Here is a 24251-nt window from a genome sequence, read left to right on the forward strand (position 1 = left end):
ACATTAACACTGCAATGAAGTTACTGTGAAAATTCCCTCACCGCCACACTCCAGCACCTGTTTAGGAACTTTTAGCATGGCTAATGCATCTATCCCACACATCTTTGGACTGTGGGAGGAAACCGGAGCACTAGGAAGAAACGTACGCAGACACCGGGAGAACGTGCAGACAGTGACCCAAGCCGGAAATCAAACTGGATCCCTGGTGCTGTGAGGCATCAGTGCTAATCACTGTGCCTGCCCATGCCAGAGCCCGTGGGATCCAGAGCGATTTGGCAAATTGAATCCAAAATTGACTTATGGCAGGCAGAGGGTGAAGGTCGAAGGTTGTTTTTGTGACTAAAAGCCTGTCTCAAGTGGCATACCATAGAGTTCAGTGCTGGATCTCTTGCTGTTTGTAGTGTACATTAATGATCTAGATGTGAAAGTGGGAGGTATGATCAGTAAATTCACAGATTACATGAAAATTGGTGGTGTAATAAATAGTGAGGAGAAAAGCCTTTGTCTACAGGACAACATCGACAAACTGGTCAGATGGGTAAAACAATGGCAAATGGAACTTAACCCTGAAAAGTATGATGTGATCAATCTTGAGAGGACTAACAATGCAAGCGAGTAAGCAATGAATGATAGGACACAAAGTATGGAGGACCAGTGGGATCTTGGGGTGCGTGTCCATAGATCCATAAAGGCAGCAGGAGTGGTAGAAAAGGTAGTTAAGAAGGCATATGAGATGCTCACCTTTAATCGCTGGGACATAAAATATAAGAGCAGGGGGGTTATGAAGGAGCTGTATAAAATGCTTATTAGGCCACAGTTAAGATCATTGTGTGCAGTTCTGTTCGCCACACTATAGGAAGGATGTGATCGCACTGAAAAGGGTTCAGATTCATTAGAATGTTGCCTGGGCTGGAGTGTTTCAGCAGTGACGAGAGGCTGGTTAGGCTGGGGTTGTTTTCCTTAGAGCAGAGAAGGCTGAGGGGAGGACCGTCATTGAAGTGTACTGAATTAAGAGGGACATAAATAAAGTAGCAAGGAAGAAACCTTTCCCCTTAGTAGAGGGCTCAATAACCAAAAGGCATAGATTTAAGATAAGGAGCAGGAGATTTAGAGGGGATTTGAGGGGAAACTATCTCAGCCAGAGGGCATTTGGAATCTGAAATTCATGGTGGTAGAGGTGGAAATCCTCACAGCACTTAAGCATTTTTATGAGCACTTGAAACGCTACAACATACATGGTCATGGACTAAGTGCTGGAAAATTGGGTTAGAATAGATAGGTAGGTACTTGGTGACCAGCCCAGACGCGATGGACTGAATGGTCTTTTTCTGTGCTGGAAAGCCCTATGACTTGAGTTGTGAGTCTGAGTGCATCTTCATGCTAATTTCTAGGTTTGGTGATATTATATTTCTGAATGTTGGTTTTAACTGGTCATTGACAATAGGGATCAATGGGATTCAGTTTTGATTCTTAAAAATCTGAAGACAGACAGTTCCTGCTTCCCACAATTGCTGTGAGTCCTACGATGGCGGACAACCTCTCAAAAGTGGGAGAGGAAGAATGTTTGAATTCTCTTACTATGTCCTGATAGTGTCATTGACAGAACTTCTGAACAGCTCATTTCAGTATGCAGTGCCTTGAGACTTATGGATAGATAATTAAAAGAAGTTAAGAATTGTCTTAAAATATATATGTTATGTATGAATTTGTATATGTCATGTATAGTAAAATGAAATACCAGTGGACAGTTTATTCACATTTCTAATATCTTGTGCGCTTGAGATTTGTGAGCCAGGTGTAGCATTGCCACTAAGCATTTGCCCACATAAAGGATGAAGATCTCGAGGTGGAAACAATCATACCATAGTTGATCGGGCACTGTGATATAAAGTCTTATTAATTCTCAACACTGTGAGCATAAGTTAGGTGAAATATTAAAAAATAATAATAGCCCAAATCCAGGAGCTGGACCTCAGCGGAACATACTTTTCAAAACTAGGTCAGATTTTCTCCTAGTCAATCTTTTTGCTGCATTGAGTGTTTTAAGAAGGAGAAAATATGATATTTATTTTGCCTTGCAGGGAAAACTCTGAAAATAAGATTGGCTTCAATAAAGACAGCCTCTTACTTCGAGGCTGCACCATCCGGAACACACAAGTTGTTGTGGGAATAGTTGTATATGCAGGTATACCGTTATTTATTGTAAAAGCAAAATACTACGGATGATGGATTCTGAAACACAAACAGAAAATGCTGGAAAATCTCAGCAGGTCCGACAGCATCTGTGGGGAGAGAATAGAGCCAACGTTTTGGAGTCTAGACCCTTCACAGAGCTCTGATGAAAGGTCATCCAGATTCGAAACGTTGGCTCCATTCTCTCCCCACAGAGGCTGTCAGACCTGCTGAGATTTTCCAGCATTTTCTGTTTCTGTAACTTGTTACTTATTATGAAGTTGCTCCCTTGGGCTCTTAAGCAAGAGGTGGGATCACCACTTACCAAAGAGAGTTGAAGTAGACTACTGTTGCATGTTCCTTCAGGGTTCCTAAAGGGTCTTTGTGAATTTGAATAAAAGTAAGCTGGTTCTTGTTGTAAAATTACTGAATCAAAATAGAGAGATGAAAGTGCATTCATGTTGGGCTTTTTATGACCCTAAGACCTACACAATAATCCAGAGAGCAGGATTTCAATTCCCACCAGCTTGAGAATTTTACTTCAAAATCACTTTAACCTAACTCTCTGAAGGCTTGTCAGGATTGGAGTTTTATTAAAAACCTGAAAATTAAAATCATCTGTAGAAATGACCATGAAGCTAAAACATGGCTGTAAAACCCCAACTGGTTCTTTATCGTCCTTCAGGGAAAGAAACCTTGGCTGGAATTCTCCACCGTTCACACTAGTGGGATTATCTGGTTCCACTGCAATGAACAGCGATTTGGCTGAGCACCAGATTCTCCATCCTCGCTTGCAGTGTTGGCGAGCGTGAATGGCCAGAGGATTGCGAACCTGATTTCCTTATCTAGGCTAAGCCTAGATGTGGCTCCGATTTTACACCAACCTGGTGATATCCATCCTCTGAAATGGGCCAACAAGTTGTACATTACAATATTCCAGAAGGTCAATTCTCTGGCATCACCGCACCATTAGTAGATCGCGCTGGTCCCAGAGAATAGTGTGCGAGCCTAAAAATCTGTTTTGCACCCAATCCACACAATTTACAATTCTCTTGGCCCCATTCAAATAACATATTAAAAGGATACTGTTAGGTATATGTTATTTGAATGGGGCCAGGGGAATCTCAAAATGTTTGACAAGGATGTGAAACAGATTTTAAACCTGCATGCTATTCTCTGATTTTGAAGGGTGGCACGGTGGCTGCCTCACAGCGCCAGGGACCTGGGTTCAATTCTAGGCTCCAGGTCGCTGTCTGTGTGGAGTTTGCATGTTCTCACTGTGTTTGCATGTGTTTCCTTCCAGTACTCCAGTTTCCTCCCACTGTCCAAAGATGTGCAGGTTAGGTTGATTGGCCATGCTAAATTGATCTTAGTGTCTGGGGATTAACAGGGTAAATATGTAGAGTTGCAAGAGTAGGGCCTAAGTGGGTACAGACACGATGGGCTGAATGGCCTCCTGCATTGTAGGGATTCTGTAATGAATCCTGAAGAAACGTGAATCTTTATTTAGCATATTACCTGCCATAATGGAAGACATATTTCATCTGAGGCCAGTTATGGTCAATGCAAATCTGGGGATAAAGAAAAAGACCTTCAAAGGTCAAGAAAATGACACAGTAGTGTTTAAGTGGTTTAGAGATTGACAACAATTTTAAAGCAGCTTTTGGATGGAATATGCTCTTTGACTGAAACTGTAACTAGCATTAACTAAAGATTTATAGGTTTGAACAAATCTGAAGTAATAATGGGGGGAATTCTCCATTACCCCTAACCCCCCAACTGCGTGTTTTTTGGTGGCGGGCGGGATATGGCGTGCTGTTCGCTGGTGGCGGGATTCTTTGGTCCTGTCGGTGTCAGTGGGAATTCTCATTGATGCCATTGCACTTTGCTGTGAAAACCATGGGAGGGAGTGCACTGCTGGCAGGACCAGAGGACCCCACCAGTATGAATGAGCAGAGAATCTGATACAACAGTAATACCCATTAACAATAATCCCTACTGTAATAATATAAAGTAATATCCAATGCAGAATTTCTGCTAAATTACTGTTTGACATGTACTGAAATATATGATGATTAATAGCAATTTTAATCTGTACTTTCTTCAGGTCATGAGACCAAAGCAATGCTTAATAATAATGGACCTCGCTACAAGCGGAGTAAATTGGAGAGGAGAATGAACATTAATGTTCTATGCTGTGTGAGCCTGATGGCAGTAATGTGTCTTGTAGGAGCACTGGGTAAGATGTGCAAGGGGAGCAACCTTCAACTTAATTGCTGTAACTGGAATGATGCATATGAGAATGGTCTGTTGAGATTGAAATGGGTAGCAATTGATGGGATTAACTAATCACTATGCTAAGTGGTGATCTTTTACAGTGCTCTCTGTGTCCTTATTCACACAAACTCTCATTCACCAATTATTTCTGTGCTCGCAGTTCTACCTTGGCTTCTGGTTAAATAACATCCTGATTTAAAAATTCTCACCTTTTGTTTTCAAATCCCTCCATTTTTCTTTCAACTGTTTTGGTCTTAAGTTCTGGAATCTATCCCAAAACCCCTTTGGCCCTCTACCTCTTTTCCTTCAGTAGTATAGCCAAACATCCAGTTCAAACAAAACAGCACAGTGGCATAGTGGTCAGCACTGCCGCCTCACAATGCCAGGGACCTGGGTTTAATTCCCAGCTCCATCTGTGCGGAGTCTGCATGCTCCCCCCCCAATGGCTGCGAGGGTTTCCTCCAGGTGCTCTGGTTTCCTCCCACAGTCCAAAGATATGCGGGTTAGGTGAATTGGCCATGCTAAATTGCCCATAAGTGTCAGGGGGACTAGCTAGGGTAAGTACATGGGTTTATAGGGATAGGGCCTGGATGGGATTACAGTCAGTGCAGGCTTGATGGGCCGAGTGCCCTCCCCCCCCCCCCCCCCGCTTCTGCACTGTAGAATTCTATGGTCAGTCTGGTTTTTAGCCAGTCTTGTCATTCTGATACTGGATAGCTTCGTATCTGGTATTTTGATCCATAATCCATTTACCTCAGTAAAGAGCTAGGCCCTGTATTCATTTTTTGCCCTGTGTGCAGCAGCCTAGAATGAGAAGTCATAGTCTTAAAATAACGGGTAGCAAATGTAAAACAGAGTTGAGGAGAAACTACTTCTCCCAAAGGGTTGTGAATTTGTGGAATTCATTACCCACACGTGCAGTAGATGCTGGGACAATGAGTAAATTTAAGGAGCAGTTAGACAGCCTTTTAATTGGTAATGGGTTGAAGGGTTATGGGAAGAAGGCAGGAAAATGGGGATGAGGCACATATCAGGCTTGATTGAACGGTGGAGCAGATACAATGGGCTGATTGGCCTAATTCTGCTCCTGTATCTTATGGACTTAGCTCATGAACTGGGTCCAAAATTCAGGTTTCTTTTTATACTTTTCAGATACTATTTTTCACCTCTGCCGATCACCCACACACTTTCCCTCATCTCTCCAATAGCTTGGATGTCCAAACGTGATGTCGCTCTGTACACAGTGTCATCCTGTATATAATAACACTACCTGACACACATCACAAAGGTTTGAGTGGCTTCCAGCGCTTACTGTAATCCTTTTGTTGACACTTCTTAAAGTCTACCTCTCTGGCCAAACTCTTGAAAATCTTCCCTATTATCTTGAGTGGCATGCTGTGCCAATTTGCTTTTATACAAAGAACAAAAACAGCCCGGGAAACAGGCCCTTTGGCCCAACAAGCCCACGCCGCCATCTCAACACCACCCCCCCTCCACCCATGACCCTTGTCTAATGTTTTATGGCCATCCACATTGAGGGAAACTAATTTAGGGACAATTTATTACTGCCAATCAGCCTAACAGCACATCTTTGGGGTGTGGGAGGAAACCGGAGCACCTGGAGAAAACCCACGCCAGCACGGGGAGAATGCGCAAACTCCCACAGACACCAGCCCAAATCCATGTGTCTGCACAGCAATCAGCGATAGTCACTGATAATACATCTATGAAATGTTTTGGTTCATTTTATTCTACTAAAGGCACTGTGTCTAATCAACTCATCTAAATTGTTCCTGTTGTAAGTGTTACAGCAAAAACTCTAGTGACTGTGCGTAGCTCGTAATTATAAGCCGGAATTCTCTGGCCATTCATGAGCGCAGGATTCTCTGGTCCTGCTGGCGCTGCACCCTTACTGCAAGTTTCCCGTTGACGTTGGGGGTGCCTTCGGTGGGAATTCCCATTGACAGCGGTGGTACCAGAGAATCCCGCTGTCAATGAATGGTGCACCGCCTCCCACCGCCAAGGAAAACGCTGAGGAGAGGCCAGAAAATGTTGGCCATTAATTTTAACATAATGTGGAGATGCCGGCATTGGACTGGGGTGGGCACAGTAAGAAGTCTCACGACACCAGGTTAAAGTCCAACAGGTTTATTTGGAATCACGGACTTTCGGTGAGCCACCTAATGAAGGGGTGGTGCTCTGAAAGCTCGTAGTTGTAACATAGGTGGATTCCACAGTTGTAATTAGAATCTTGAATTAAAACATGGAAAAAAAATGTGCTGTGTAATTCTTGTTTTAGCATGGCAAGGCACTCTCACTTGTCTGCATCTTTTACTGTTTACATTCTTTCATTACTTTCATTGCCTTTCACAAAATTGCCGCACTATTGATAATGGCGAGTTTTAATGAGAAAAGTCAGTGAGGTGAATTGCGAAACCTGTAGAATTGTTTCCAGTGGGGTAGATTCCATTCCCTGTGTTTATTTCTGAAAGCAGAATGTAAAGCCGCCTCCTCCTTCATAGGCAATCTCTCAGGACGAGGATAATGTGCTCCCACTCCATTTCGATGAGTTCTAAGATGGCTGATCAGTCCGACGTACGATCTTCAGGCCCTACCACATGCAGGGCAGGTGATGCTTGAAGGATTGGCTGGATGGGCTGCTGGGAGGGAAAACTGACTGCAACGAGTAAAGTTTATCCAGGGTGACTCAGAATACTTGTTGAACAGCGCGAGTTGAGAATCAGGTCCTCAGGAAATAGAGTTGAGTCTTTATTTAAAGGAAATTAAACCTGACACACTGTTCCCAGTGTCACGATGATTTATTGTGCTCACCCTGACACTGAGGGTCTGATAGGAGGGTAAATGCACATCATTCACTGTACTTATCCTGACACTGAAGGAATTTGATTTGAAGTAGCAAGATGAAAGAAGGTCACATTGACAGTGCAAAGGCACATTGCGGTACTTCGATGATGGAGCAACAGAGAACATTTAGAGTGAAGTGGGCAAGACTTGACAGCACGTTCTGTGACTTGTTCATGTGAGTTTTTCAAAATGGTCACATTAAACTGTGCGTATCCATTATTTTTGAGTACTGTATTCCTATCATGGGGAAAAGCTATGCTCTAACCTGTCAGCATACCATTTTATTTAGGTATTGTTTTATATATTTTACCTCAGGCCACAATATTTGGGTTGGAACCTTCACTTCATGGACTCCATTTGAATTCCCAGACAACACTGGCAATTTAATTTCAGCCACTGTGTCTGGACTCTACATGTTTCTGACGATGATGATACTACTGCAGGTAAATCAGATCAATTGCTGGCTGTTATTTAGCCTGAATCTGTTTACAGTTTATTTATTTAGTATCACAAGTCGGCTTACATTAACACTGCAATGAAGTGAGTGTGAAAATCCTCTAGTCGTCACACCCCGGCGCCAGTTCGGGTACACGGAGGGAGAATTTATCATGGCCAATGCACCTAACCAGCACGTCTTTCAAACTGTGGAAGGAAACTGAAGCACCTGGGGGAAACCTTTGCAGATACTGGGAGAATGTGCAAACTCCATACAGACAGTAACCCAAGCTGGGAATCGAACCCATGTCCCAGGTGCTGTGAGACAGCAATGCTAACCACTGTGCTGCCTGTTTACATGCTTGACCTGTTGTTCAGGGACTTTGAACTCCTGACTATGTTCAGTCAAGCTGCAGTTACTTTCTTCAGATTTGGAGTACCTGCATATTTCACTATCTTTTTGATGATCTTAGTTAAATATTTGTAATGTGTGGATACAACATAAACAGGAATTCAAGCTATGATATAAATTAGCAGTTAAATTTTTAGGGACACATCAAAATACAGTGATTTATGGGCACACTACATATTGAACGACTTGAGGACCCTTGGTTTAAATAAACAAAAGCAATGCAGAGTTAGCCCCTTGGTTATACAAAATTTACCGTACTGAAGTTATCACTTTCTCTGCTCAATATCATTTCGGTTTTAATTAGCAAGTCATTTGAAAGTGCTATATTCAGTCCCACTGGTGGATGTTACTAGTTAGTGTAGTAGCCAACTTCTCCCTTGCTCATCTTGAGCGCACTGTTGAAAATACGATTCTGAATTCAAATTCTGGAGACATCCTGTTTTATCTGTCAGACAGTTACCTACTGTTGCAGTACAAATGTATTCATTCTGAATATATTATGAACAATTTTATTTACAGTGTATTATGTGGTGAGTAATTAAAACCAGTATGATAAACTGTCAGGTCCATGCCTTTTGTGGAAAACATGGAACAGAAGCTTAGCCACTTGTTTGCAGCAGTGCACAGAACCCACGTCAGGCATTTCACAATGAGAAAGGTGGACTAGTCATCTCAGGGCTTGCCTTTCTTCTCCAAACTAGAACCTGGAGCTTGTGAGGCTCTAGACGACTTCTAGAACAATAGTGTATTAAATATTAAATAAAAACAGAAAATGCTGGGAAAAACACAGCAGGTTTGGCAGCATCTGTGGAGAAGGAAACAGAGTTAATGTTTCCAATCTGGATGACTTTGAAGAAGAGCTGCTGCCAGAGAGCAAGCATCCAAGGTATTTTGCTTTTATTACATATTAATTGTGGATTAGGTGCAGGTTACCAGGTTGTTACCTCAACTGCAAATTCAGGAAGCCTAATGAGAAAGAAAAGAGAGTTTATTTATTAGTGTCACAAGTAGGCTTACATTAACACTGCAATGCAGTTACTGTGAAAATTCCCTAGTCGCCACCTGTTGGGGTACACTGATGGAGAATTTACCTTGCCAATGCACCTAACCCGCATGCCTTTTGCACTGTGGGACGAAACCAGAGCACCTGGAGGAAACCCATGCAAACATGGGGAGAACATGCAGACTACATAAGAACATAAGAAGTAGGAGCAGGAGTAGGCCATCTAGCCCTTCAAGCCTGCCCCACCATTCAATAAGATCATGGCTGATCTGAAGTGGATCAGTTCCACTTTCCTACTTTCTCCCAAAACCCTTAATTCCCTTGTCTGTCAAAAACCTATCTATCCGTGACTTAAATATATTTAGCGGGGTAGCTTCCACCACTTCAACGGGCAGAGAATTCCAGAGATTCACCACCCTTTGAGTGAAGAAGTTCCTCCTCTACTCCAATCTAAACTGCCCCCCTCTTTATCTTGAGGCTGTGCCCTCTAGTCCTGCTATCCTTTCTAAGCAGGAAGAATCTCTCTACCTCTACCCTATCCATCCCTTTCATTATCTTATACATCTCTATAAGATCCCCCCCAACGAGTACAGACCCAGTCTATTTAGTCTCTCTTCATAGTCCAACCCCCTCATCTCCGGTATCAGCCTAGCGAACCTCCTCTGCACTCCCTCCAAGGCCAAAATATCCTTGCGCAAGTGTGGTGACCAAAACTGCACACAGTACTCCAGCTGCGGCCTTACCAGTATCCTGTACAGTTGCAGCAAGACCTCCCTGCTTTTATATTCTATCCCCCTCGCTATAAAGGCCAGCATTCCATTTGCCTTCTTGATCACCTGCTGCACCTGCAGACTGGGTTTTTGCGACTCATGCACAAGGACCCCCAAGTCCCTCTGCACCGTAGCATGCTGCAGCTTTTTGCCCTTTAAATAGTAATCCCTCCTACTATTATTATACACAGACAGTGACCTGAGCCAGGAATTGAATCCAGGTCCCTGGTGCTGTGAGGCAGCCCTACTAACCACCATGCCACCCACGAGGTACAAATGGTCAAAAGTCACCTAAAAGTACAAGAATGCATGACCTTCATAAATAGGGTTATCTGCATGGGAATATTTAATCAGATTTATATGAAATCTATGTGAAAATTCTGATCCCAGTTGCTTTTGCTTCTGTTGGCAGGTCTTTATCCCTATTTCTTTATATGTTTCCATTGAGTTTGTAAAGTTGGGTCAGATATTCTTCATACACAACGATGCTGAGATGTACGATGAAATTACCAACAACCGTCTGCAGTGCCGGGCGCTGAATATCACGGAGGACCTTGGTCAGATCCAGTACATCTTCTCTGATAAGACAGGAACCCTCACAGAAAACAAAATGGTCTTCCGTCGCTGCACCATCATGGGCACAGAGTTCCGACATGATGAAAGTAGTGAGGATTACACCAATATGATTATCAGCATAGTCAATGAAGTAGAACACAGCTTAAAAGTACTTGTTTTTATTTAATTTAGTCACTGTTCCTCAGGTGATAAAATGGGTTGTGAATAGTTTGAGATAGAGTAGATTGCACATGACTTGCTAATACAATTTGAAAAGTTAAGTTAATTATTTAATGGCTGTGCCATAATGTCTTTAGGTTCTTGACAGTAGTGCAATGTCTAGAATAACTTGGAGATAAATTTACTGATTTTTTTTTTTTCCCCCTTCAACCAAATTCTGACATTGATCTACCTAATACTTTATTAGTGTTTGTGGCACATTTGATCTACATGGTGATATGTCCAACAAGCATTGCCAATTCAGTGTCAGTGTTGAACATATTGTGACAAATCTGCATTGTTCTCCTAAGCCATTATGAACAGGGTTGAGAGTAACCTTGGATTAAGGGTAAACCAAGTTCACTTTACTTAAGGCAGTACAGCTCACTGGAAAGGGAGAAGATTTTCATCCCATTCACCTGGATGGATACATGTTTTAATGTGTTAATTTGTGATTCCACTCATTCCGTAGCCTCTAGTGTTTCATCAAAGTAAATAGACTACAGGTTAACTATTGTCATTTAAATGAAAATTATTTTCCTGCTCTATTTTCATCTAGCAAAGCCGTTATCTACGCTTAAAGAGTTGGACTCACATGATGAAGATGGGCCACTTTTGCAGAGCACAGATTCCGCAACCAACTTCCAGAGTAGCATATCCCACCAAAGACAAAAAAGCATCAAGTCTGTGCAGAGGCCGCAAAGCATCTGTTCCCAGCAGCAGGTCACCGGTTTTGAAAGCTGTAAGAAGTCCGTGATGGATTGTGGTAACGCCTCCTGCCAGACCGTGTCATTCAGCAGCCCACTAGTAAGTAAACAGCTGCATTTGCATTAAGATAAAGGCAAAGTACTGCGGATGCTGGAATCTGAAACAAAAACAGAATATGCTGGAAAATCTCAGCAGGTCCGGCAGCATCTGTGGAGAGAGAATAGGGCCAAAGTTTCAAGTCTAGATGACCCTTCATCCAGCTTAGATGAAGGGTCATCCTGATTTTAATCGTTGCCCTATTCTCTCTCCACATATGCTGCCAGACTTGTTGAGTCTTCCCAGCATTTTCTGTTTTTGTATTTGCATGAACTTTGATTGAAGCAATTCCTCATGTAGTGCTTCCACCATGGATATGTTTCATAGTTTAAGCCCTGTGAAAAACAAAGACTTTTAGATCAAAATCATAATGATTTTTTTCATATCTATGCTGAGTAAACGGATGATCTCAATACTTTTAGATTAGGAAGAAGAGTATTGTAGGGTTTCTGAACTTTATTGTTATCCGATAATTCCTGCTAAAACTGAATATGCATTGATGTGAAAAAAGGAAAGAATCAGATACTTGTGTGTCATCTCCATTGATTAGTCGACTACCTGGCATTCATAAGGGTCTAAAAGGTAGCCAATGCTGATGGGGCTATTTCCAAGCAAGCAATTAATGTCTTCTAGAGAGGAAAATGGTAAGATTGATTCTTAAAACAAAAGTTGCCAAACATCTAAATTTATGTTCTCGAACAGAAGTTTGCACAACAGAATTTTGGGATGTGGAACCACAGTTAGATTCATCAAGCCTTAGCTTACCCAACCTGAAGGGGGCACAATTCAAGATAAGGGAGCGGGGGGGGATGGGGAGAAGGTTCAGTGGAGATGTACGGAGTGGGTTTTTTTTTACACAGTGTGTGATAGGGGCCTGGACTGCACTGCCAGATGGGGTGGTTGAGGCAGTTGGGTTAGCCACATTTAAGATTTATCTTGATAGGCATATGAACAAACAGGGAATAGAGGGCTATAAGTAGTTGGTTGGATAGGTAAATGTGATTGGCGCAGGCTTGGAGGGCCCAAGGGCCTGTTCCTGTATTGTATTGTTCTTTGTTCTTTGAATTGTCCAATTCGGGAAAACACTGGAAACAATTTAATGCCTTTCCCTGAAGCAATTTTAGATGGATGGGACATTTAATTGGGCTAGCGGATGTTGGGTGGGGATCCCACAACTGCCTAGCCTCAGCAACACTCAGGTCCGAGGGAGGAAGGTTCGTGGATGTCCTACTCATCCTAGTGATAATTGAGAAACTTAAATGTGCAATTAAAACCCACTTCAACCAGCAGCAGGTAGGTCAGTCTTCATTGCCAGGAGCCTGAATAGTAAATACTTGTGTTTGCGTGAACTCTCCTGAGGGGGAATGGGGGTTGGGTGGGTGGGAGGAGTATAGACAGAGGGTGGGGGATGGAGGACTGGGGCAAATGAGATGGGAGTTTCTCATTTAAAGGTACTCAGTCCTGATTGTGGGAATGGCACTGGAAAGGGGGAGAGTTCACAAAGAACCAATTCCTCCCCTGCTCCCCATCCCACGACCACAATCCTGCCCTCGCTTGCTTGTGGTCCAGCTCCCTTACAGATCCTGCATCTCTGCGAGGTGCATTTCCAGCAGCTGACAATACTCCAGATGTAGAGGTTGTAAAGAAGTGCATCTGACCCTCTGATTTGGCTGCAGTTCTAGGGATAGGATTCTCACCCCCTCCTCTCACATCCCCCATCACCCCCACATCCCCCATTCAGGACTTGGATATGAAAACTTTAGTACCACGACATTATTATTTGTACACAAATGGTAAACAGGTTCAGGTAAGAAGAGCTCATGTTACCGTAAAATTCTGATATAAAAAGTTGGTAATCGAGTTGCACTGTTGGCACAAAAATGGCATTGTGCATCTATCCATTGAAATGCGACTCACCTGATGAAGGAGCGGTACTCTGAAAGTTTGTGCTACCAAATAAACCTTTTGGACTTTAACCTGTTATTCTGAAACTTCTTATCATGCCCACCCCAGTCCAACACCAGCATCTCCTCGTCATATCTATTGAAATACATTGGATGGGATGGTGTTGCTGCTTTTGTCTGGTAAATATGGACTAAACTCAACAAGGAAAGTTCAGCCTCCTTACTTCAATCTAATTACACTTTAAACAATGTGATTTGTGTTAATTGTTACCAATCAACCTCTCTGGTACTGAAAACTGTTAAAACAGTGGATTCTCATTCATTTGTGTGTTGTAATTAGACATTTTTATAATTTTTTTTGGATTTTGGGGTTTATTTATTTACTTGTCCTGTCCCTTTTAAAAAGAAACTTGAATTTTTAAAATGTCTTTCACAACCACTGAACATCACAAACTACTTTTCAACCATTGAAAATCTTAAAATGTCGTCAGTGTTATAATATAGAAAGCACAGAAACTAATTTGCACACAGCAATTCCCACACATGACAATGTGATAATGATTATATCTGACTTTGTAATGTTGTATCTATTGCCCTGGACACCAGGGAATAACTGCCCTAATCATCATCAAAATAATGCCATGGGATCTTTTATGTCAACTTGAAGGGGCGGGGGTGGGGGGGGGTGGGGGAGGTGGTGTGCGTGCAGGTGGGTCTTTGGCTTAACGTCTCGTCTAAAAGACAATAGTGTAGCATTCCCTCAGCACTATACTGGAGTTTTAGATTAGTGTGCCCAAGTTCTGAACTGGAACAGGAACCTCTAACCTTCTGACTCATGGCTGACATTTTTCTGTCTCTCGATCCGATTTTCACCCCCCCCCACCCCACCCCCCTCTCTGTATTTCTTCTTCTATACCTGATTTGACATTGATTTACTCCTTCTAATTGACACATCCCACTCAATCCTTGTGCTGGCTATTTCACAATCCATTAATCTGGTTGAGGAAATGTACAGTTGGTTGCCCTATTTCCCAAGCTGTGTCCTTATCAACTTGCACATTTAGGAAATTGCCATACAGAGAATGCATGAACCTAAATGTGCAAAGGCTAGTCTAACTAATGGCGCATCATTAGGTGCTCTGCTGGAGCACAATCTGGGACATTCATGCTCGTAAACTCCCTCAGAAGCTTTAGGGGTTGAATTTTTTGTAGTTTTAAATTCGAGTTGTCAGTGATCAGATATTTTTGCATTGACAGATATACAAACTGAACCCACGTGATATTATATTTGAGTATTTATCTAGAATACACTCCTGAAATCTTTTTCTTTGTAAGTTTAAAATTTACAAACTTATCTTACCATTGGAACTGCTACTGACGCTGTCTTTCCAAAATTCTGGAATCAAGGTTTGGGATTTTGTGTTTGATGTCTGGCTTTCAGCAACCATTGCTATCTGGCAAATGTTATGCTGGGACGTTGTGGGAGTAAAAGTCAATGTGATGTGAGAGTTGGCTGTGGAAGTTTGATCAGCTTCAGAATTACAGTGAAGATAGCAGCCCTAATTGGAAAGGCAGACATTGCACAGAAAATTCCTATTTATATGTTCGTGAGACATGGACTGTGGCTTATTTTACAGATGGTGCTTGAGGGAAAGGTTTCCTTATATCTACCTCTGGACTCTTATATGAAGTTTCATTCATTCATTCATTCATTCATTCCTCCTCAAGCTGCTACACATTCAGCTAAAGGCAGCTAATAGGAATAAAGCATGGCGTGTGGAATGATTAAGTTACCCACAACCTTTAAATTTACATAATTAATATGTTTAAAGCATAGTACCAAATCAAGAAACAGAAAATGACAACATAAAATGGGATGTTTGTCTCTCATTCCCTATGACTGGTCAAAGCACTTTATTCTCTATCCTAATTCTTTAGCTGTGCCTTCTTTCTCACAGAAAGAGGGTTAATTTTCAGATCCTGCCACTTGTGGTAAACACCATTTTAATTCCCTTTACTGAACTCATTTTATCTCTTTGTAAAAGAAAGAAGAAATTAGATATAGCTCGTGGGGGTAAAGGAATGAAGGGGGAAGGCAGGGTCAGGATATTGAATTTGATGATCAGCCATGTTCAGAATGAATGGCCTACTCCTGTTTCTATTTTCTGTCTTTCTATGTGCGTAACAGATTGGAAAAGTAGATAGAATGTGATATGCAGGTGAAACCTTCCATACTCAGAAAGGGTTAACTCATACGGGCCAACTTTTCTTACTCTGCCTTACCTGGAAGTGGTGGGAGCAGATGAGAAGAAATGAAATTTTGCACTTGTGACAGACAGGAACATATTTTCTCTACATTCATCTATCACAAAGGCAGGAAGATGCATCAACGGCGTGTTCTAATATCATAATCATGTGGATGAAAATGATTGGCATTTCTTCAGCAAAAGTTGAAGGCTACAATTCTAAATGAACAGCCACACTTCAATAACGATCACCGATTTATCTCTCGCATTTTTCTTCAACTTCTTCATCCAATTCTGCAATGTGAACTGTTTTATTTAAAGATATTTTCCATCTCCCCCTTTCCTAGGTACTTCATAACTTGTAGTATGATGGCCAGTTCCATTTCATTGAAAGTGCCTCTCCCAGAGGCATGACAAAGAGAATCTAGGGTAGCTTTACTTTGTCTTCCCTCCTTCCCTTCAGCATTCTCCAACCCTACCTCAAAAATGTGTCCTTTCTTTAGAAATTCTCTATTACAGAAATCAGTAACTAAACCCAGGTTTTAACTGAAATATAAACAGGAAGTGTTGGAAAGACTCTAAGTCTAGCAGCATCAATGGAGAGAGAAACATATTTCAAGTCAAAAATGACTTCTTCAGAACATTAACTGAAAAGGCTTGTGTTCTGACAACACATCCATTTTGCACTCCACCCAGTTTTGTACTCCATTACAATTGCATCAGGTGTAAACTGGAAAACTGTTGCTGCCAGATGAGTTAGTTTAAACTTGACAGATGATGTGCATTTGTTTTAGCTGAATGTAGATAGGTCGTGTCCGTCCAAGCCCTCCACTGTTAGTCAATAGGAATTTTAAAGTGTAGGTAATGAATTGCAACAGTAAGTACACTGGATTCAAATTTGGTAAATCTTTGATAAGACTTTTTAAAAATTGCAACATGCAAGTAGTTTAGTGATCATTTCACTGGGTGAGTGATGAACTGATTTCAAATCCCACCTCAGTATATCAAAATAATTATTGCATTTTTTCGAAAAAGATTGCATAAGTAATGGTGATTGTGAAACAAATGGATTATTGTGAAAAATCATTAGGTTTGCTAATGCCCTTTAGGGAAGTAAATGTGTTGGCCTTATCCGGTCTGGCCTATGTGTGACTGCAGACCCATAGTGTTGTGATTGACCCTTATGTAAAATGACATGGCAAGTCATTCCATTTTAACTCTAAGGCAATGAAAGATTGATAATAAATGCTGATCTTTCCAGTATCCAACAAATTAACAGTAAAAATGTGAAATCTGTCAGATTGATCCTGACCTAATCATCAATCTGAATATTATAGAGTTAAAAGAGAAAAATAGCATGAATATTTGTTAACGATAAAATAGGTTCTTTCAAAAGAAAAATTGTTTCAGTGCTTCAGGAAAAAAAAGAACGAGATGGAATAGACTATTTGTTTAAGAAACACAAATTTTATATCACATGCTCAGCTTATTAGTGGTTGCTTTACAACTCCACAGTAATTAGATTCCAACTCTATTTAACAAAAAACAGGCTTCATGTAGGCTTTTCGTGTCTTTACTTACATCTAAAATGCAACATGTAAAGTACTGTTGTGGAGCGTTGATCAGGTCACGATGGAAGTTGAGGAAGGAAGAACAGCTAATTGCAGTGCTATAATTTTGACAAGGTTGTGTTTAAAATTAGTGTTAAAGAAAGGCAAACTTTGTTCTGTGCGGAGCACATTGCCAAAACTAGAATAATTATTTGTTTTCCTATTATAGTGTACTTATTCATTTTTCCTCTGTCGTGTGCAAGCTACAGAATTTTTATTTTTTTGTTTAACCTTTTAATTCCTCTGAGAATTTCTCTCCTCTCTTGCAAACTGTAACACATTTGAGGTGTAGTTCTCAAGATGACAAAGTTTGTGGGAGAGCAGGAGTCTTGGATGATTTGCCTCTCTCCTAATCCAGTCAGCCTGATGCCAATTGTTGTGAACCAATGTTTTACTGGTTATGATCAACTAATCCTAAATGACCTGGATCAAACCCAGGATTGAGTTTAGGACCAGATTGCATGGTTATTGTCATACCAAAGAGAGTATAAATCCAGCTAGCCAATAAGGGTGTTTCTTTCTTTATATTTTTAGTTCTCCAATTGGTAACATCTGAAATTGCTTCTCAGTGACATTGTTAAAGATTGCATCCTAAAAATGATCTGTTCGAGGTTATTGAGAATAAAAGTGATAGCTATCTGGCATGGGAATGATGTTGATGCCATAACTAGAGATATCTATGGATGACATTTGTTAACTCCATCAGGATTGACAGCCTGACAAATAATTTAGGAAGTAAGTGCATCAGCTGGATTATCATAAAATCATTTAAACATAGATTGATGTAGCATCCAAGGAGACCAGCTCTTTGATAAAACTGTCCAGTTAATCCTACTTGCCTGTTCTTTCCCTATAGCCCTGAAATTTATTTTCCTGACAAATACTTAACTAATATTAATTTGAATTTTATCACTAATTTTGCTTCCACTGCCATTTCAGATGGTGCATTCCAGATCATTGGAGCTATCAGAAGGAGAAAGAAAGATATGAGAGCTTTTACCAACAGCAATTGCCAATATACTCTGTGTTATGATGCCAGTAGAGACCAATAACTTTAAAAAGAAGATATGAATTTCCCAGTGACCAATACAAAAAAAACACAGAACAAGGTTTTGTGTTTTATGAGTCTGCACATTCTCCTCTACCCTGTGTGGGTTTTCTCCGGTTTCCTCCCAAAGTCCAAAAGACATGCTAGTTAGGTGCATTGGGCGTGCTAAATTCTCCCTCAGTGTATACGATCAGGTGCCAGAGTGTGGCAACTAGGGGATTTTCATGGTAACTTCATTGCAGTGTTAATGTAAACCCACTTGTGACACGAATAAACTTAAACTTAAAACTCTCTAACTAACAATCTAAAATTAACATGAATTAAACATTAATGTATTTGATGTCTACAATGTACACTACAGAAAACTTATTCCCTCTTCACCTCTTCAGTCCAAAAAACTCAATGCCACACATATATACTTTCCATCACACTCTTAGTAGAAATGTCTTATATTTAAAGTCCTTAAGCTTTAACAAGAACTCTTCTCTCTGCTCCACCAGGCAGATTCTTTCAGTGTTCTTTTAACTTAATCTTCTGAACATACGTTTATGGATTTCCAGTGGCAAAGGACCCACTGGCAATATTTGGTGCTTTAGAAACATAGAAAAGTACAGCACAGTACAGGCCTTTCGGCCTTCGAAGTTGTGTCGAACTTAGTCTGAAACCAAGATCAAGCTATCCCACTCCCTTTCATTCTGGTGTGTTCCTTGTGCCTATCCAATAATCACTTGAAAGTTTCAAAAGTGTCTGACTCCATTATCACAGCAGGCAGTCCATTCCACACCCCAACTACTCTCCGAGTAAAGAACCTACATCAGACATTCCTACTATGTCTCCCACCATGAACCTTATAGTTATGCCCCCAAGTAACAGCTACATCCACCCACGGAAATAGAGTGGAGGTTCAGACACTATCTATCCCCATCATCTTATAAACCTCTATTAAGCCGCATCTCATCCTCCTCCACTCTAAAGAGAAAAGCCCTAGCTCCCTCAACCTTTCCTCGTAAGACCTACCCTCCAAACCAGGCAGCATCCTCATAAATCTGCTCTGCACTCTTTCCAATGCTTCCACAACCTTCTTTATAGTGAGATAACCAGAACTGAAAACAATATTCCAAATGTGGTCTCACCAAGTTCCTGTACAATTGCAGCATAACCCACAGCTCTTAAACTCAAACCCCCGGTTAATAAACGCGAACATGCTTCACGGCTTTATCCACTTGAGTGGCAACCTTCAGAGATCTGTGGATATGAACCTCAAGATCTCTCTGTTCCTCCATATCCCTCAAAACCCTGCCATTGACCCTGTAATCAGCATTGAAATTTGTCCTACCAAAATGATCACCTCACGCTTATCAGGGTTAATCCCCATCTGCCACTTTTCAGCCCAGCTCTGCATCCTATCAGTATCTTTTTGCAGCCTACAACAGCCCTCCACCTCATCCACTACTCCACCAATCTTGATGTCATCAGCAAATTTACTGACCCACCCTTCAGCCCCCTCTTCCAAGTCATTGATAAAAATCACAAATAGCAGAGGACCCAGCACTGATCCCTGTGGTACACCACTGGTAATTGGTCTCTAGTCTGAAAATTTTCCATCTATCACCATCCTCTGTTTTCTGAGATAGCCAGTTACTTATCCAATCAACCAAATTTCCCTCTAACTCACACCTCCTTATTTTCTTCATGAGCCGACCATGGGGAACCTTATCAAACATCTTACTAAAATCCATGTATATGGCATCAACTGCTCTACCTTCATCTACACACTTAGTCACCCCCTCAAAGAATTCAATCAAATTTATGAGGCAAGACTTACCCTTCACAAATCCGTTTTGACTGTCCCTGATTAAGCTGCATCTTTCCAAATGGTCATAAATCCTGTCCCTCAGGACCTTCTCCATTAACTTACCAACTACTGAAGTAAGACTGACCAGCCTATAATTACCAAGGTCATTCCTATTTCCTTGCTTGAACAGAGGAACAACTCTCCAGTCCTCTGGCACTATTCCCATGGACAGTGAGGACCCAAAGATCAAAGGCAAAGGCTCTGCAATCTCCTCCCTTCCTTCCCAAAGAATCCTAGGATATATCCAATCTGGCCCAGGGGACTTATCAACCCTCAGGTTTTTCAAAATTGCTAATACATCTTCCCTCAGAACATCTACCTCCTCCACCCTATCAGTCTGTATCACACACTCATCCTTAAAAATATGGCCACTCTCCTTGGTGAACACTGAAGAAAAGTATTCATTTATCACCTCTCCTATCTGTCCTGACTTCATGCACAAGTTCCCACCACTATCCTTGACTGGACCTAACCTCCTTTTATTTCTCATATAAGAGTAAAAATCCTTGGGGTTTTCCTTGATCCGACCTGCCAAGGACATCTCATGGCCCTTCCTAGCTCTCCTAAGCCTTTTTTTCCTTTTAGCTCATTTCTTGCTATCTTGTAACCCTCAAGCGACCCAACTGAACCCTTTTTTCCTCATCCTTGCATACGCTGCCTTTTTCTTCTCGACAAGACATTCAACCTTGTTTGTGAACCATGGTTCCCTCACTTGGCCATTTTCTCCCTGCCTGACAGGGACATGCTTCTCAAGGACATGCAGTATTTGTTCCTTGAACAAGCTCCACTTTTCGTTTGTGTCCATACCTGATAGATGGGAACAAAAACTATGCTTCCTAATTCTTGCCTAATCGCATCATAATTATCCCTCCCCCCCCATTATAAACCTTGCCCTGCCGGATGGCCCTATCCCTCTCCATTGCAATAATGAAAGACACTGAATTATGGTCACTATCTCCAAAGTGCTCTCCCACAAACAAATCTAACACTTGGCCAGGTTCATTACCCAGTACCAAGTCTAATGTGGCCCCACCTCTTGGCCTATCCACATATTGTGTCAGGAAACCCTCCTGCACACACTGTACAAAAGCTGCCCCATCTGAACTATTCGACCTATAAAGTCCCAATCAATATTTGGAAAGTTAAAGTCACCCATGACAACTACCCTGTGACGACCACACCTATCCATAATCTGCTTTGCAATTTCTTCCTCTGCATCTCTATCACTATTTAGGGACCTATAGAAAACTCGTAACAATGTGACTGCTCCTTTCCTATTTCTAACTTCAGCCCATATTACCTCAGTAGGTAGATCCCCCTCGAACTGCCTTTCTGTAGCCGTTAAACTATTCTTGATTAACAATGCTATTCCTCCACCTTTTACCACCTTCCCTACTCTTACTGAAACATCTATACCCAGGAACTTCCAGCAACCATTCCTGTCCCTGTTCTAACCATGCCTCTGTAATGGCCACAACATCATAGTCCCAAGTACCAATCCACGCTCCAAGTTCACCTACCTTATTCCGGATGCTCCTTGCATTGAAGTAGACACACTTCAACCCACCTTCTTGTCTGTCAGGACACTATTGTGACCTTGATACCCTACTCAGTACCTCACTACACTCAACACTGGCTTCTGGACTACAACTCATTTTCCCACGCCCTGACAAATTAGTTTAACCCCACCCCCTCCCAGGATTCCCTCCCAGGATATTGGTGCCCCCCTGGTTCAGGAGTAAACCGTCCTGTTTGTACAGGTCCCACCTTCCCCAGAATGTGCTCCAATTATCCATGTAACTGAAACCGTCCCTCCTACACCATCCCTGCCACCACGTGTTTATCTGCACCCTCTCCCAGTTCTTCAGCTCACTAGCATGTAGCACCAGCAACAAACCAAAGATGACGACATGTTTTGTCCTGGCTCTCAGCTTCCATCCTAGCTCCCTAAATTCCTGTTTTAAACTCTAGTTCCTTCACTTACCTATGTCATTGGTACCAATGTGCACCACGGCTTGTGACTGTTCCCCATAAAGGATCCTGAAAACACGATTCGAGATGTCACTGACCCTGGCACCCGAGAGGAGATATACCATCCGTGAGTCCCTCTTGCTGCCACAGAACCTCCAATCAGTCCCTCTAACTAACCAGTTCCAATAACTATTGCTCTCCTGTTCTCCCCCTCTTCCCTTCTGAGCCCCAGGGACGGACTCATGCTGGAGATCCGGTCACCGCGGCTTACTACTAGTAATTTGTCCCCCTCTATAGTATTATTCCCCACAAGCTTTATTGCTTCACACAGGGGATCTATCTAGTTGGTTATTAACACAGAAGCAGTTATTTTGGCATTGGAGCACCTATTATAGGTCATCTTACTCAAATTTCTCTAGGTGATTCTGGAAATCTGTATGCAGCAAGTACAATTGCCTCCTCTTCTGTGTCTGGGTGTTAAAACTTGCAATTTACTTTCAATATATTTTGACCTGAGCCCCTCTGTAGAAACCAGGTCACATGGACTTGTCTCTGGGCCAATTCAGTCAGAAGTCACATCCCTCCCTCCAAATTATTTCACTTTACCTTGAATTAAAAAGGAACAGTTTAAAACACAACAATCTTATAAAGTCCACTGATCATAACATGCCATTGATGTGTGATGACTTCACACTGAAGTCCAATGATTATAGTTCAAGTTTATTTATTAGTTACAAGTAGGCTTACATTAACACTGCAATGAAGTTATTGTGAGAATCTCTGTCGCCAAACTCTGGCGTCTGTTTGGGTACACTGAGGGAGAAATTAGCATGGATGATGCACCTCGCTAGCATGTCTTTCATCATAGAACCCCTATAGTACAGAAAGAGGCCATTTGGCTCATCGAGTCTGCACCAACCACAATCCCACCCAGGCACTATCCCCAAATCCCTACATACTTTACCCACTAACCTACGCATCTCTGGCCATGCTAAAATTTCCCCTTAGTGTCCAATCAACCTAACCTGCACATCTTTGGACTGTGGGAGGAAACCAGAGCACCCAGAGGAAACCCATGCAGACATGAGGTGAATGTGCAAAATCCACATGGACAGTGACCCCAACTGGAAATCAAACCCAGATCCTTGACACTGAGGCAGCAGTGCTAAACACTGTGCCACCATACCACCCCGATTGTTCCAGGGATTGCACTATGTTGATTGCTATTAGTGGATGAAAACCAAGAAATAGTACAGTATCCTGCACTGCCTAACCATATTTGTGTATTATGATAAAAATTCATGTCCTTGTGTACAAAATGCTAGGAGCAATTCATTAGTTCTGATGTATATGTTCAATAACCCAGCTCATTGTATGCCAGTTAACCTAGTAGCCCAGTAATCTACAACATTAATTTGATGGACATTCTGCAGTTGATACTGCGCTTGCCTGTTTCTAATATGCCAATTCCAACTATTTGACATTGTGCCTAAGGCAATAAGGGTGAAATTCTATAAAGAATTGATGCCTCGCAATTTGCACAAGATTCTAGTCTTTCCTAATTGGGGAAACTGAATCTACTTTCTCTTTCACATTCTTTAGGTCTCCCTCTACTGCATATTTGGCGAAAAGAAAATTAGTCAAAATTTTATTGTTCACAGGGATACATAAAATTATTTTGTAATTTTTTTTAATGAAAACATATTATTCAGGTCACGTAGCAATAGATTTCAATTACAGTGGAAGGTAAAATCAATTTACAGTTCTAAATACTTCTGGCTGCAGCTGCCTGATAAATACACCCACTGTTTTAAATCCCGGGATGCAATGACTACCAAGGGTGCAGCAGCAGGTTTCTCTAATTAATATAATTATCCTGGCACTGTCTGGGAGAATTGTTATTCCAGTGCTACCTACTATTCTTCAAGGGAAAAATGTAATATTTTGGCATCAAATTGTTGAGCCTCAGTGACAGCTTTCCAGGTTGATATTTGGCTATCTCTGGAAAATTGATTACCATTCAGTTGAACATTTCCATTGGGCGGCACGGTGGTTAGCACTGCTGTATCACAGCACCGGGGTCCTGGGTTTGATTCCTGGCTTGG

At 41.7% G+C, this 24251-nt stretch overlaps 1 protein-coding gene across 1 annotated transcript in view; it reads left to right on the forward strand.

The window, feature by feature from the left end:
* The window catches only part of atp10b (ATPase phospholipid transporting 10B), a 253609-nt gene that overhangs the window by 164129 nt on the left and 65229 nt on the right, over positions 1–24251 (forward strand). Inside the window, exons 8-12 of the mRNA XM_080201396.1 lie at positions 2082–2185; positions 4280–4411; positions 7630–7757; positions 10347–10599; positions 11268–11515. Coding sequence (XP_080057522.1) covers positions 2082–2185; positions 4280–4411; positions 7630–7757; positions 10347–10599; positions 11268–11515 — 865 coding nt within the window. The remainder of the gene's footprint in view (positions 1–2081; positions 2186–4279; positions 4412–7629; positions 7758–10346; positions 10600–11267; positions 11516–24251) is intronic.

The sequence above is a fragment of the Carcharhinus amblyrhynchos genome, chromosome 13 (assembly GCF_965287045.1).
Source record: "Carcharhinus amblyrhynchos chromosome 13, sCarAmb.v2.hapA, whole genome shotgun sequence".
NCBI lineage: Eukaryota > Metazoa > Chordata > Chondrichthyes > Carcharhiniformes > Carcharhinidae > Carcharhinus > Carcharhinus amblyrhynchos.